At 51.7% G+C, this 12,825-nt stretch overlaps 1 protein-coding gene across 5 annotated transcripts in view; it reads right to left on the bottom strand.

The window, feature by feature from the left end:
* Positions 1 to 12,825, bottom strand: part of DIDO1 (death inducer-obliterator 1) — a 679,850-nt gene that overhangs the window by 636,522 nt on the left and 30,503 nt on the right. For 2 of the 5 annotated variants that reach the window (XM_033963660.1, XM_033963659.1), the window contains exon 2: positions 11,210 to 11,397. The exons of 2 other annotated variants lie outside the window; for them this stretch is intronic. In XM_033963660.1, coding sequence (XP_033819551.1) covers positions 11,210 to 11,380 — 171 coding nt within the window. In that variant the 5' untranslated portion in view covers positions 11,381 to 11,397. Of the gene's footprint in view, positions 1 to 11,209; positions 11,398 to 12,825 lie in introns of those variants that run through there. One more of the 5 variants, XM_033963663.1, reaches the window with a different exon arrangement.

Here is a 12,825-nt window from a genome sequence, read left to right as displayed (position 1 = left end):
GACTTTGAAGAAAAGAAATAGTCTGAAGGGTCGCTTGTGTAACCCCTGGAAGAGAAGGAGCTTTGATAAGCCAATCGTCAAGGTAAGGAAAAACCTGGAGACCCCGAGCACAGAGGGCTGCAGCCACCACGACTAGACACTTGGTGAAGACCCTGAGAGAGGTCGCCAAGCCGAACGGAAGAACCCTGTATTGAAGATGAAGATTCCCCACCTTGAACCGGAGATATTTGCGAAAATTCGGATGGACAAGAATGCGAGTATAAGCCTCTTTGAGGTCCAGTGAGCACATCCAATCTCCCTGATCCATGAGGGAGTACAAGACTGGAAGAGAGAGCATGCGAAATTTCTCTTTGACTAGAAATTTGTTGAGAGCTCGGAGATCCAGAATGGGTCGCAAATCCCCCGTCTTCTTGGGAACTAGGAAGTATCTGGAGTAAAACCCCAGATTGAGCTCGGAAGGAGGAATGTCCTCCTCTGCTCGAAGGCGAAGAAGTGCCTAAGCCTCCTGAAGAAGAAGGGGGAGTTGCGAGAAACTGGAAAGACACTCTTTTGGAGGGTGATCTGGAGGCACCTGAAGCAGGCGCAGAGAGTATCCCTCACGGATGACTGTGAGAACCCAGAGGTCCGATGTAATGGTTTCCCAGACAGATATAAAAAGGGAAAGACGACCTCCGATGGGTAGGGAGGAGTTTGGATGCAAGGAGGTTGGAACGCTCACCACTGGACCGTCAAAAAGACGGAGCGGGTTTGGTTGGAGCGGGCGCCTGGGACTTCTGAGGGCGTTGTTGTTGAGGCCGTCTAGGTGGAGGCCGAGAGAAAGCCGGAATGGATTTCATGGGATAGCGACGAGCAGGAGGCTTGTAAGCTCTAGTCGTAGAAGGTTTCGGCTTAGGGCGAAGAAGAGAGGCAAAGGAGCGCTCATGCTCAGAGCCGCTTTGTAGCTGCCTCGATCGAATCGTCAAAGAGTTCAGAACCTTGACACAGCAGGTTTGCTAAACGATCCTGCAAGTTGGGATCCATGTCAACAATTCTGAGCCAGGCGAGACGGCGCATGGCCACTGCAAATGCCGAGACCCTAGAAGAGAGCTCAAACGCATCATAAGATGCCTGCAATATGAAAAGGCGTAATTGAGATAGAGATTGAATAATCTGTTTGAAATCCGAAAGGCGCCCTCTGGGCAAGTCTGGGCAAAAAGATGACAACTGTTTCAAAAAATAATTAAAATATGAAGTAAAGACATAGTTGTAATTCAAAATTCGATTAGTCATCATTGAATTTTGATACAGTCTGCGCCCAAACTTGTCCATAGTGCGACCCTCACGCCCCGGAGGGACTGTTGCAGACACCTTAGAGGGATGAGCCTTCTTAAGGGATGATTCAACCACCAAGGACTGGTGGGAAAGTTGTGATTTCTTGAAACCCTTGCAGGGAACAATGAGATACCGAGATTCCAGCTTCGAAGGGATAGCTGTCACAGAATAAGGAGTTTCCATATTTCGCAGGAAAGTCTGCTTCAACACCGGAGTCATGGGCAGTCGCAAAGTTTCCTTAGGAGGATGGGAAAGCTCCTTATCCGCCAAATATTCAGGCGTGTATTTAGAATCGGAATGTAAGTCGATGTTAAGAGCCTGCCCCATGTCGAAAACAAATTTAGCAAAAGAAGAAGACTTCGAAGTTGATGCTTCTTCAGCGGAGGCAGAACGAGAACGAGGAGCCACTGAGAACGAGGGGGAAGCCTCGCGAGAATATTGAGAGACCGGCTCCGAGTCAAGACGTAAAGTGATGGAGGATGCTCCACTGCCTGTCAGAGGTGGAGTGATTGAATGCTTCCGCTTAAGACTTCGAGATGGAGAAGTTCGCGGAGTGCGAGGCTTAGAAAGAGGAGACACATCCCGAGGCAAAAGCCTCAAGGGAGGAGTCCTCGACCTCGAATGCCTTGATGAAACAGAAGAGGCAACAGTATTCTGAGAGCGAGGCACATGCTTCGAAGGGAGATCCGAAGGCCTCGAGCTCTTCGAGGAAGGGATCTTCGAAGACCTGGACCAATGCTTCGATCGAGGTAAAGAAAGTTTAGAAACCCGTTCAGGGGAAGAGTCTGACGAGGAGACCCTAGTTCGAGACCTGTGTCGAGGAGACTGCCGATGAGGCTCAGACTACTGCTCAGGCTGGACTTGCGAAGACAGGGTCGAGGCCGGGACCAACTGAGCTACTATCGAGGAAATCTGAGTAGTTAAGATCGACTTAAGCATATCCTCGAACATGGGGACAGAGACCAAGGGACTCGGAGTCACAGGAGGTCTCGTGCGTTCCAATGAGGGCGACCTCGAATGTGAGTATTCCCTGGACTTGGAAGCATGTTTCGAGGATGGTCTAGAACAGTGGTTCCCAACCCTGTCCTGGAGGAACACCAGGCCAATTGGGTTTTCAGGCTAGCCCTAATGAATATGCATGAAGCAAATTTGCATGCCTATCACTTCCATCATAAGCAAATCTCTCTCATGCATATTCATTAGGGCTAGCCTGAAAACCCGATTGGCCTGGTGTTCCTCCAGGACAGGGTTGGGAATCACTGGTCTAGAAGACGGAGTCGAACCTGGAGCCCCAGGTTGCATGGAAATAGACTCCGTCGGCTTCTTAGGTATGGCACCTGAAAAGGAAGCAGGAGACTTACCCCCCAGTCCAGGCTTCGAGGACACCGCCAAGGCCTTCGAGGCCGAGGACCCAGAGGTCTTCGAGGCCGAGGACGGCAGAGGAGGCGAGGTCGAGGGTTTAGCACTCGATGATTGTCCCGAAGTCGAGGGCTTAGAAGACGCCTCGACCGAGGCCACAGCTTTGTCAGGCTCCATTCGAGGAAAAAGCTCGAAGAACCTGTCACAGCAGCGCTTAAAGGCACGAGGTTTAAGAGTGAGGCAGCGAAGACAATCTTCCGGGCGATGAGTCGTCCCCAGACAAGAGCATACACTGACTATGGGGGTCGGTGATTGAGATTGTTCTGCCACACTGATAACACCTTTTAAACCCGGTTACAGGCCGGGACATAGATAGGACAAAGTCCGTGTCGAGAACGAGGGAGAGAGGCCTAGGCTTCAAATCTCCCAAACACGACTCGAAAAGAAAAATTCAAAAATGTTTTTTTTTTTTTTTTTTAAAGAAATAAAAGAAGAAAAGTATAACAAACACAGCGACCGAAAAGAAAAAACTACTCAGCCGCGGTGAAGAGAAGGCACAACGCTACGGAGACAGAGTCGACAAGTCTTCTCAGCTATTCTAATCTAATCTAATCTAAACCTTGAACTGAGGATCCTCACAGGAGATGCGCCCCCTAGTTCGGGCGGGAAGGCACACGCGCATGCGTGATGCAGCACTCGAAAGCTCGAGATCTTCAAGCAAGTTTGCTTTCGAGACTGTCCGCTGCGGGGCTCCGTCAGTGACGTCACCCATGTGTGGGAATATGCTGCCTGCTTGTCCTGGGATAATCTGCTTTTCCTTCACACAGGAAGAACCGTACCCTCGACTAGGGGAGCTCTTAGCACCAAAATCAAAGAGACCATGAAAAGACTAGGAAAAAAATAAAAATAATAAATAAGCAGAGCAAATCAGAAAAGACTCTTGGCTTGTGTGCAGAATGAAAAAAACTGAAGAGGGCAGCAGAGCCCTCTGGTGAAGTAGGAGGGATTCAAAAGCAGGAGTGGATTCCTTCTGCATGGCTCTTGAGCACCAGGATAACCCGCTCATCCAGAATCTAGAACAGGTGTTAATAGCTGCTGTCGGCTTTTTACTTTCACGGTTATTTGTCTACAGTATATTGGTATGCATAGGCTAAACATTTTTTAAAGTCTGGGGTGTCACACTGCCTGTTTGTCACTAGGTATATTTTATTAGACAAAAGAAGCTGATGCCATTCACATCAACGCTGACGTATGATGAAGCACAGTTACTTACCGTAACAGGTGTTATCCAGGGACAGCAGGCAGATATTCTCACATGTGGGTGACGTCATCCACGGAGCCCCGACGCGGACAGCTTTTCAAGCAAACTTGATTGAAGCTTTCAAGTTTGCTAGTGCTGCACCACGCATGTGTGTGCCTTCCTGATCCACTAGAGGGCGCATACCCTCCTCATGGTCCTCAGTTCAGATATCTAGCAAAGAAGCCAACCTCGGGGAGGCGGGCGGGTTGTGAGAATATCTGCCTGCTGTCCCTGGATAACACCTGTTACGGTAAGTAACTGTGCTTTATCCCAGGACAAGCAGGCAGCATATTCTCACATGTGGGTGACCTCCAAGCTAACCAAAAAGGGACGGAGGGAAGTTGGCAATCCAAGAAAACAGATTATGCAAAACCGACTGGCCAACCGGCCGTCGCTCCTGGACAGAGTATCCAGGCAGTAGTGGAAGGTGAAAGGATGAACCGAAGACCAAGTGGCAGCCTTGCCAAACTCCCCGACAGGCGTCGACCTGAGGAAAGCTACAGAAGCCGCCATCACTCGGGCTCTATGTCCTGCGACTCGACCATACAGTGCGAGACCAGCCTGAGCATATGAAAAGGAAAAACAAGCAGCGAACCAGTTGGACAAGGTGCGCTTGAAAAACCGGGCGTCCCGACCAATGAGGGCGAAGGACAAAAAGAAAAGAGGAACCGTCCAAGGAGACTGACGAGCGTTGAAGACAAAATACCAACGCCCTCTGACAGTCAAGTGTGCGAAGCGCCACCTCGCCAGGAGGCGAGTGGGGCTTCGGAAAAAAGACAGAAAGAATAATGGAAAGATCGAAAGGAAAGGCCGAAACCACCCTGGACAAGAACTGGGGTGGAGCACGCAGGACCACCGTGTCCCGATGAAATACAGGAAAAGACGGGTCCGCAACCAGAGCTTGCAGCTCACTGACTCTGCGAGCAGACGTGAGAGCAACCAGGAATACCACCTGCCAGGTGAAGTAATTCAAAAGAGCTTCATCAATGGAATCAAATGGAGGTATCACCAATTGAGCCAGGAACACACAAAGATCCCAAACCACCGGAGGGGCTTTGAGCGAAGGATGTACAATGAAGAGATCCCTCATAAAGCGGGAAACCGTCGGATGGACGGAGAGCAGCGTCCCATTCAGCGGCCGATGAAAGGCAGCAAATGCACAGAGGTGGATTCGAAAAGATGTAGATTTGAGACCAGACCGAGACAAGTGCAACAGATAATCCAGCACTGAAGGCAAGGAGGCAGAGAGCGAATCCATGCGGTGCTCAGCACACCACGCAGCAAATCAGGACCATCTCTGGGAAAAGCATTGCCGAGTGGAGATCTTTCGAGAGGCCTCGAGAACACCCCCACCGACTGAGAGAAACAGAAGGAGGGAGGCAGTTGCGAGGAACCAAGCTGCAGATTGGAATGCAACCGAAACCGCAACACTGAGACAGCAGAGAACGGGAACATAGGTAGAAGCTGAGTTCCCCGATACGCTGGAGGAACCCTGGCCGCCAGGGCCACAGAGGAGCCATCAAGATCCTGGTGGCGCAGACCGACAATCCGAGTACAGGGAGGGAACGCATAGAACCCGCCCATGCTATCGAGAAGGAAGCATCCACTACGATGCGAACTCGGTAGAAAATCCTCGAGCGATCTCGAGGCAACCAGAGAGTGAGGGTTCAAGTGAACAGAACTACCTGTTGGGTTCCCCACCGAACATTCATATGCCCAGTGTCTGAGAATGGAGCAACCATTCATGCGGCCGAAAAGGGCGACTCAACGTGTCTACCAGACAATGCAGCACGCCCCGGAATACACCGCCCAAAGAAGAAGCAGTGATGTAACACCCACTGCCATTGACAAAGGGCTTCCCTGCAAAGAAACAGGGAACCTGTACACCCTGGGTGGGTCACCGAATACATCGCCACGAGATGTCGGGACGCACCAGGTCACGGTATTGCAAATGGCCTGGAGCTCCAGCAGATTGATGTGGCTGCGACAGGCCGTACCCGACCAGGGACCCTGAGGCCGAAGGCCGTCGAGATGCACCCCTACGCCAACGCCAAGGAGTCCATCGGCAGACGGGAAAACGAAGAGGTGGCCTCCCAACGAAACAAGCGTGTCAAGGTGGGCGACACCTCAATATGCTGGGAAGCGGGATCCCGATCCTGCCATCACTAAGAAGCTCGGGTCCAGCGGGGAACATGAAGATGACAACCCGGCGAACCACGGGACATCCACCGTGGAAACCCCTGATCCCAAAAGGGTCAGCAACAGGTCGGCCGAGGCCGAAACCCGCTGAGACACCAGCCGACACAAGCGCCGACAGGCCACCTGCCGAGGCAGAGGCAGAAAAGACCGAAGGCGGACCGAGGACAGATGGCCCACCTTCCGGCATAAACAAACAAGGGCCTCCTCTGAGGCCGAGACAAGGATCCAGGTCCGCCCCTACGGACTCCCGAGACTGGGGCGGGCTGAGATAGACCCACTCCCGTACTAGAACTAGTGCAGGGCACGAAAGGCCAGGACCAAACGCAGATGGGAGGATGGGAATGCCAGACCAACAGAAGTGAGGCCATACTCCCGGTGCGTAGGCATGGAGACACCGCTCCCGAAGGGAGTGGAGGAATCCCCAGAAGGAGAGCAGCCCGGAGGCAATGCGAGAATAGACAAAAAGACGGCCAGAAGTCGCCGAAGCCGGTGGCCAACCCCAAACCCGGCGCTGCAGCAGCTATTGCGGCTGCTGCGAAGGAGGCCGAGATAACATAAGAAGGGTCTCCAGAGAAGGAGTCCAAACCACCAAGGCAGACGGGATGTAGCCAAAGGCGTCCCGATAGGCGAAGGACCTGTCGCGAGCTGAGAGGCGGTTAGTGGACACCGCAAGAGAGGCCTCAATAAGCGCAGAACTCACGCACGTAAAAGCGGCGAGACGCGCCTGGAGGCTCGGAACCTCAGCCACCCTCGGCGCCAAGCGAGAGGCCGCATGGCGGGAGCAATAGAGCCGGAGCAGGGAGAGAGTCTGAACCCTCTCGAACCGGAGCTGGAGACGCCCAGGTGCAACCCCGGAGTCGACACCGTGGCCCAAAACCCAGCCGCTGCCGCGGTAAAAAGCCCCCAGCGACGTTGCTGCACTAAGCCACCGTCGACTTCGAAACACAAGGCCATAGCCCCCCAAAGGGCACAAAGCCCCAAGCGACGTCAAGTCACACGCCCCCGTCGACGGTGCGAAGCCTCGGTAACAACGAGGCACAGAGCTCCAGCCGACGATGAGGCCCCCAGCCTCAGTCGACGTCGAGGCGCAAGCCCCAGGCGACGTCGAGCACAAGCGTCAAGTGACGCGGAGCACACGGCCGCAGCCGACACCGAAGGTACAAAGCATCCGCCGAGACACCCAACCTCCGTCGACATCGAGACCTCAAGTCCCAGTCGACATTGAGGCAGAAATCGATCGAGGGACGCAGCCGCATTCTACATCGGGGCGCAAGGCCCCAGGCGGCGGGGAGGCACCAAGCCGAAGTCGACGTCAAGGCAGCTGTAGTCGACGGTGAGGCACAAAGCCCCAGTCGACGTCGAGGCACGAAGCCCGGTCGACGTGGAGGCACGAAACTTCATTCGACATCGAGGCATGAAGCCTCCGTCGACTTCGAGGCACGAAGCTCCAGTCGACGTCGCGGCACGAAGCTCCAGCCGACGTCGAGGCACATCGAGGGTTAGAAATCAGCACCGTACCAATGAACTGGTAAGAAAGGTGCAGCAGTGCGCTCCATAAGGGCAACCTTGACATGCGTATTCCCATGGAAGGAGGCACGCCTTGAAGGTCTCGTAGAGGCGGGCCCGACTGCACTCAATGCCTCCGGAGACGTCGAGGCACGAAGCCTCAGTCGACGTCGAGGCACGAAGGCTCAGTCAAGGTCGAGGCCCGAAGCCTCAGTTGACGCCTAGGTACGAAGCCCCATTCGACGCCGAGGCACGAAGCCCCATTCGACGTCGAGGCACGAAGCCTCAGTCGACGTCGAGGCACGAAGCCTCAGTCGGCGTCGAGGCACGAAGCCTGAGTCAACGTCGAGGCACGAAGCCTCAGTCGACGCCGCGGCCCGAAGCCTCAGTCGACGCCGAGGCCCGAAGCCTCAGTCGACGCCGAGGCACGAAGCCTCAGTCAAGGTCGAGGCACGAAGCCTCAGTCAAGGTCGAGGCACGAAGCCTCAGTCAAGGTCGAGGTACGAAGCCTCAGTCGACGCCGAGGCACGAAGCCCGGTCGACGCCGAGGCACGAAGCCTCAGTCGACGTCGAGGCACAAAGCCTCAGTCGACGTCGAGGCACGAAGCCCCAGTCGACGTCGAGACACGAAGCCTCAGTCGACGTCGAGGCACGAAGCCTCAGTCGACGTCGAGGCACGAAGCCTCAGTCGAGGGCGAGGCACGAAGCCTCAGTCGAGGGCGAGGCACGAAGCCTCGGTCGAGGGCGAGGCACGAAGCCTCGGTCGAGGGCGAGGCACGAAGCCTCGGTCGAGGGCGAGGCACGAAGCCTCGGTCGAGGGCGAGGCACGAAGCCTCGGTCGAGGGCGAGGCACGAAGCCTCGGTCGAGGGCGAGGCACGAAGCCTCAGTCGAGGCGCGAAGCCTCAGACGACATCGAGGTACAAAGCCTCAGTCGAGGTCGAGGCACGAAGCCTCCGTCGAGGTCGAGGCACGAAGCCCTCGTCGACGTCCAGGCACGAAGCCTCAGTCGACGTCGAGGCAAGAAGCCCTCGTCGACGTCGAGGCACGAAGTTCCAGTCGACGTCGAGGCACGAAGCTCCCGTCGACGTTGAGGCACATCGAGGTTCCGAAGTCAGCACCGTACCAATGAACTGGTAAGAAAGGTGCAGCAGTGCGCTTCATAAGGGCAACCTCGATCTGAGTATTCCCATGGGAGGAGGCACGCTTTGAAGGTGCCTGGAATGCCTGAGACTCAGCCGATGGCATTACCGAGGTAATGCAGCTAAAAGACAAAAGGAAGAAAGAAGACTTACCAGGGATCGAAGCTACTCAGTCCGATTCCAACGAAGGAACAAGGGTCCCAGCCATCCTGCTCACACGAGGTGAGCCGAGAGAGGCCAGGGAAGAAGAAAATGCAGCTACAGCCAAATGAGGCCTAGCCGCATGGCTGAGGCCCAAGAAGGGCCTGCTGGTAGAAACACAATAAAAAGTCCGTTTAAAAAAGGTGTTTTTTTTTTTGTTTTTGTTTTTTTTTTTAGTAAAACAAAGAAATACACGATCAAGAACAACGCACAGCGACTCCCTAACAAAATAAAGAAGCCGCGGTGCTAGAAAGGCACTTAAAGAACGGAGAGAAGAGAGACAGGGCTTTCTGGCTCCGCGGAAAACTAAGAACTGAGGACCATGAGGAGGGTATGCGCCCTCTAGTGGATCAGGAAGGCACACACATGCGTGGTGCAGCACTAGCAAACTTGAAAGCTTCAATCAAGTTTGCTTGAAAAGCTGTCCGCGTCGGGGCTCCGTGGATGACGTCACCCACATGTGAGAATATGCTGCCTGCTTGTCCTGGGATAACATGAGTTTTATGCAGTTATAAAAAGCTTAGGACTTTGCCCACCAATGTTTTTTTAAACATGCCTGTGAAGCTTGACGGCTTTCAGTCATTAAGTTCATCAGTATTTGACTATATCATACCATATATACTCTAATATAAACTGAGATTTTTGGGCCAAGAAAGTGGCCCAAAAATGGGAGTCTTGGCTTAAACTGGGGTCATTGCCCATTCGCCCCCCTCCAGGACTTGTTGCAGGCCTTTGCCGGGCCTGCCGTATGTCCTGGTAGGGTGGGCTGAGACAGGAGGGGATCCCTCCCTTCTCCTGTCCTGGACAACTCTGCCAATTTTTTTTACCTCCCCCCGCGTACCTTTATGAATCCCTGGTGGTTCAGCAGTGCACCAGGCAGGAGCAAGCTTTCCGGGCTGCTGCCCCGTGCTGAGACCTTCCCTGAATGGTCACCTTGAGTTCTTGAGGCCCAGTGGTGTACCGAGCATGAGCGAGCTTTCTTGCTCCTGCCCGGTGATGCGCCGCTTGCTGAATGGCTGCCACAAGTTCTCATGAGTCCCTCACTTACCAGAAACAGTAGCGGCAGCCAGTGAGAAGAGGCAGCACTGTACACAGGCTGCTTCCAGCCAGCCCTGTCAGGGCCTTTCCCCTGCCACATCACTTCAGTCTTTTTAGCTTTTGTTCACCTAGCACTTTTCACTTTGTTCACCTTTAACTTGTAGACTTGTACACTACCAGATGGCTCATGTATTTTCTGTTCACGTTACATAAATTGTAATTTATACATATGCTAAAAAATGTATGTGCTTATTTCAGATATTTTTATCTTTCTGGACCCGTGAGAAAGGCATAAATTTGCCAAAACACGGACCATTTTGGGTACCTCTTAAACTGTACCAAGTACCAAGCTGTTCATATGGTGGATTGTACTTCTTTGGATCCTATCACAGAATCCTGGTTTTGGGGCTATCATTTATTTTTGGAGTAAATTACCTATTCATTTTTTGTGTCTATTTTTTGAATAACTTGGTTTCATCCAGATCACAGGTTCCACTCAGGTTTGTTTACAGTTTTGTGGAATAGACTGGTCTTCATTTTTGGTGTTTTGACCAAGGAACTTCCAACCTGTGTGACAGAGCTCAGTTTAATGCTTTTTATCTCCATCTGTTGGTAGATGATCATAACCCACAAATTTCTGGATTCATCTGCTGCTGATGGCAAGGAATGTACATTTTAGCTTGCAATGTAAACTATTCTTTGTAGATAACATCTTAAAGAACTAGTTTCAGCTCCAGTTTTCACCATGCAAGTAAGTGTCCCTAAGCCACTTCATCACAAATTTCCAAAGAGCCTCAACACATGTCATAGTATCTGTGTGCAACAAGAGACTATTTACTGCTGTATAAACTGATATAATCAAATCATTTTGATTAAACACGGAGGGCTTGATTTACTCAGCCTTCTTCCCTCAAATGCATAGATACCATATTGTGGACCAAATTTACTAAGAAATTTCCTCCAGTCTAGCAAACGTGAGCAGCAGTGGCAGCCCAATGACATCTGCTTTGCACCTGCCATATTTTTCTACTGTGGGGGGTAGGAACTTATGCATAAGCTCCATTAATACTAATTACCTATTTTTATTGCGATAAATTTACTAACAGCTTTTGTGACATACATTACAAAGTCCCTCCATTACAATGTATTAAGTACCTGCACTAATTTGTATTGTGCTTCTCTCCCTGAAATAATGCTCAGGTCCCAGGATTCAGAGGCTGAGGGTTGTTGAGATTCAGGACTTAGAGTACCTCCTTCCACTGCGATGTTCGTGTGTAATAACCTCTCAATCTCTTTGTTCAGAATTTCCAATTCATCACACATCATGCAATTCTAAGACAAATCTGCCAGAAGGAAGAGGGAAAATTAACTAATTGCTGCCTATTCAATAATACAGACGCTGATATTTAGTTAAAGTCACATTATCTGCTAATATCATCTTACTGAACAACCGCAACTCTCAAAAGAAACCACAACTGATCTTAGAATGTACTCTGAAAACATTACTATCGCTTTAAGTATCAAGCTGACTACAACGATTAAAAGAAAACTAAGTCTGTAATAGTCATCCATAAAATATATTTGAGGTTATTTATTTTTAATCTATTCATATACTAAAGGACACTAAGGGATATTTACAAATGGCTAACATTTGCTGGATATGACCATGATTAAACTTAGCAAAGGTTGCACTAAAACTACAGAGTGAGGATTAGTGGGGGTAGTGATTTATAACAAAACTAGTGTTATAGCCCGTTACATTAACGGGTGCTAGAATATATGTGTGTGTGTCTGTGTTTGTTTATTTCTTTCTCTCTCTCCTTAGCTACTTTCTGTATTTTTCTGTCTTTCTTTGTGTCTTTATTTTTCCTCAGCTGTCCACCCATTCTCCCTTCCTTTTACCTTCCCTGTGTCCACCACCACCCCTTCACTGCTCCCCTTATCCAGCAGCAATCCTTCTCCCTTTTTTTATCCACCCCCCCTGTCCAACAGCACCTCTTTTCTGTCCCCCTGTCCAGCAGTAGACCTCCCTTCCTTTTTCTTCCCCCTGTCTGTTCCCCTCGCCATCAGCACCTCTTTCCTATCCCCCTGTCCAGCAGTAGGCCTCCCTTCCTTTTTCTCTCCCCCCCCCACCCGGTCTCTGAGCACAGAACCCTGTCCAGTCTTGCAATATGAGTTTTCAAAACCTCAAAAAGCTAACAGACTCCAAAGAGCAAAAAAACAGAAGCGAGGGAAGGAGAAATTCTTTCGGGGTTGGGCCAGCCTATTTGGATTTTCTCCTCTGATTTTGAAAGTGACATGATGAAGTTTAAACCACGCATTTGGATGCTGATCAGGAGGTGATGGGAATGAAGGAGAGACTGGGGAATGTTGGTGGGAGACGTGGGGACAGCGAGGGCGTTGCTAACACCCCAGAGATGGACGGATGAGACAGCTGGAGCAGACCTGCTGGAGAAACCGGGGCATGGAGGAGTGAAAAGCCCAGAGGGAACATAGTAATTCAGGCAATGATGGGGCTGAAGAGTTCCTGCTGCAGAGAAAGGCCCTCACCTCGGCCGGCTGTTGCTCCCTCCCTCTCTAGCTCACCTGCCACCTCCCCCACCAAAGCGCAGCTTCCCAATCTCTTACCACCTGAAGCCGACATCCGGGAGAGACAGTGAGGAGATTTGCGCGGCCATCAGAAGCCGACAGCCTCCGTGCCGCCTGAAGCCGATATCAGGGAGAAATTCAGAGCTTCGGTCTGGCCTGCTCCCTGCTCGCCTTGCCGTATT

The sequence above is a fragment of the Geotrypetes seraphini genome, chromosome 11, assembly GCF_902459505.1.
Source record: "Geotrypetes seraphini chromosome 11, aGeoSer1.1, whole genome shotgun sequence".
Classification (NCBI taxonomy): Eukaryota; Metazoa; Chordata; class Amphibia; order Gymnophiona; family Dermophiidae; genus Geotrypetes; species Geotrypetes seraphini.
The sequence above is the reverse complement of the archived record's forward strand: the minus strand, read 5'-3'. Positions and strand labels throughout refer to the sequence as shown.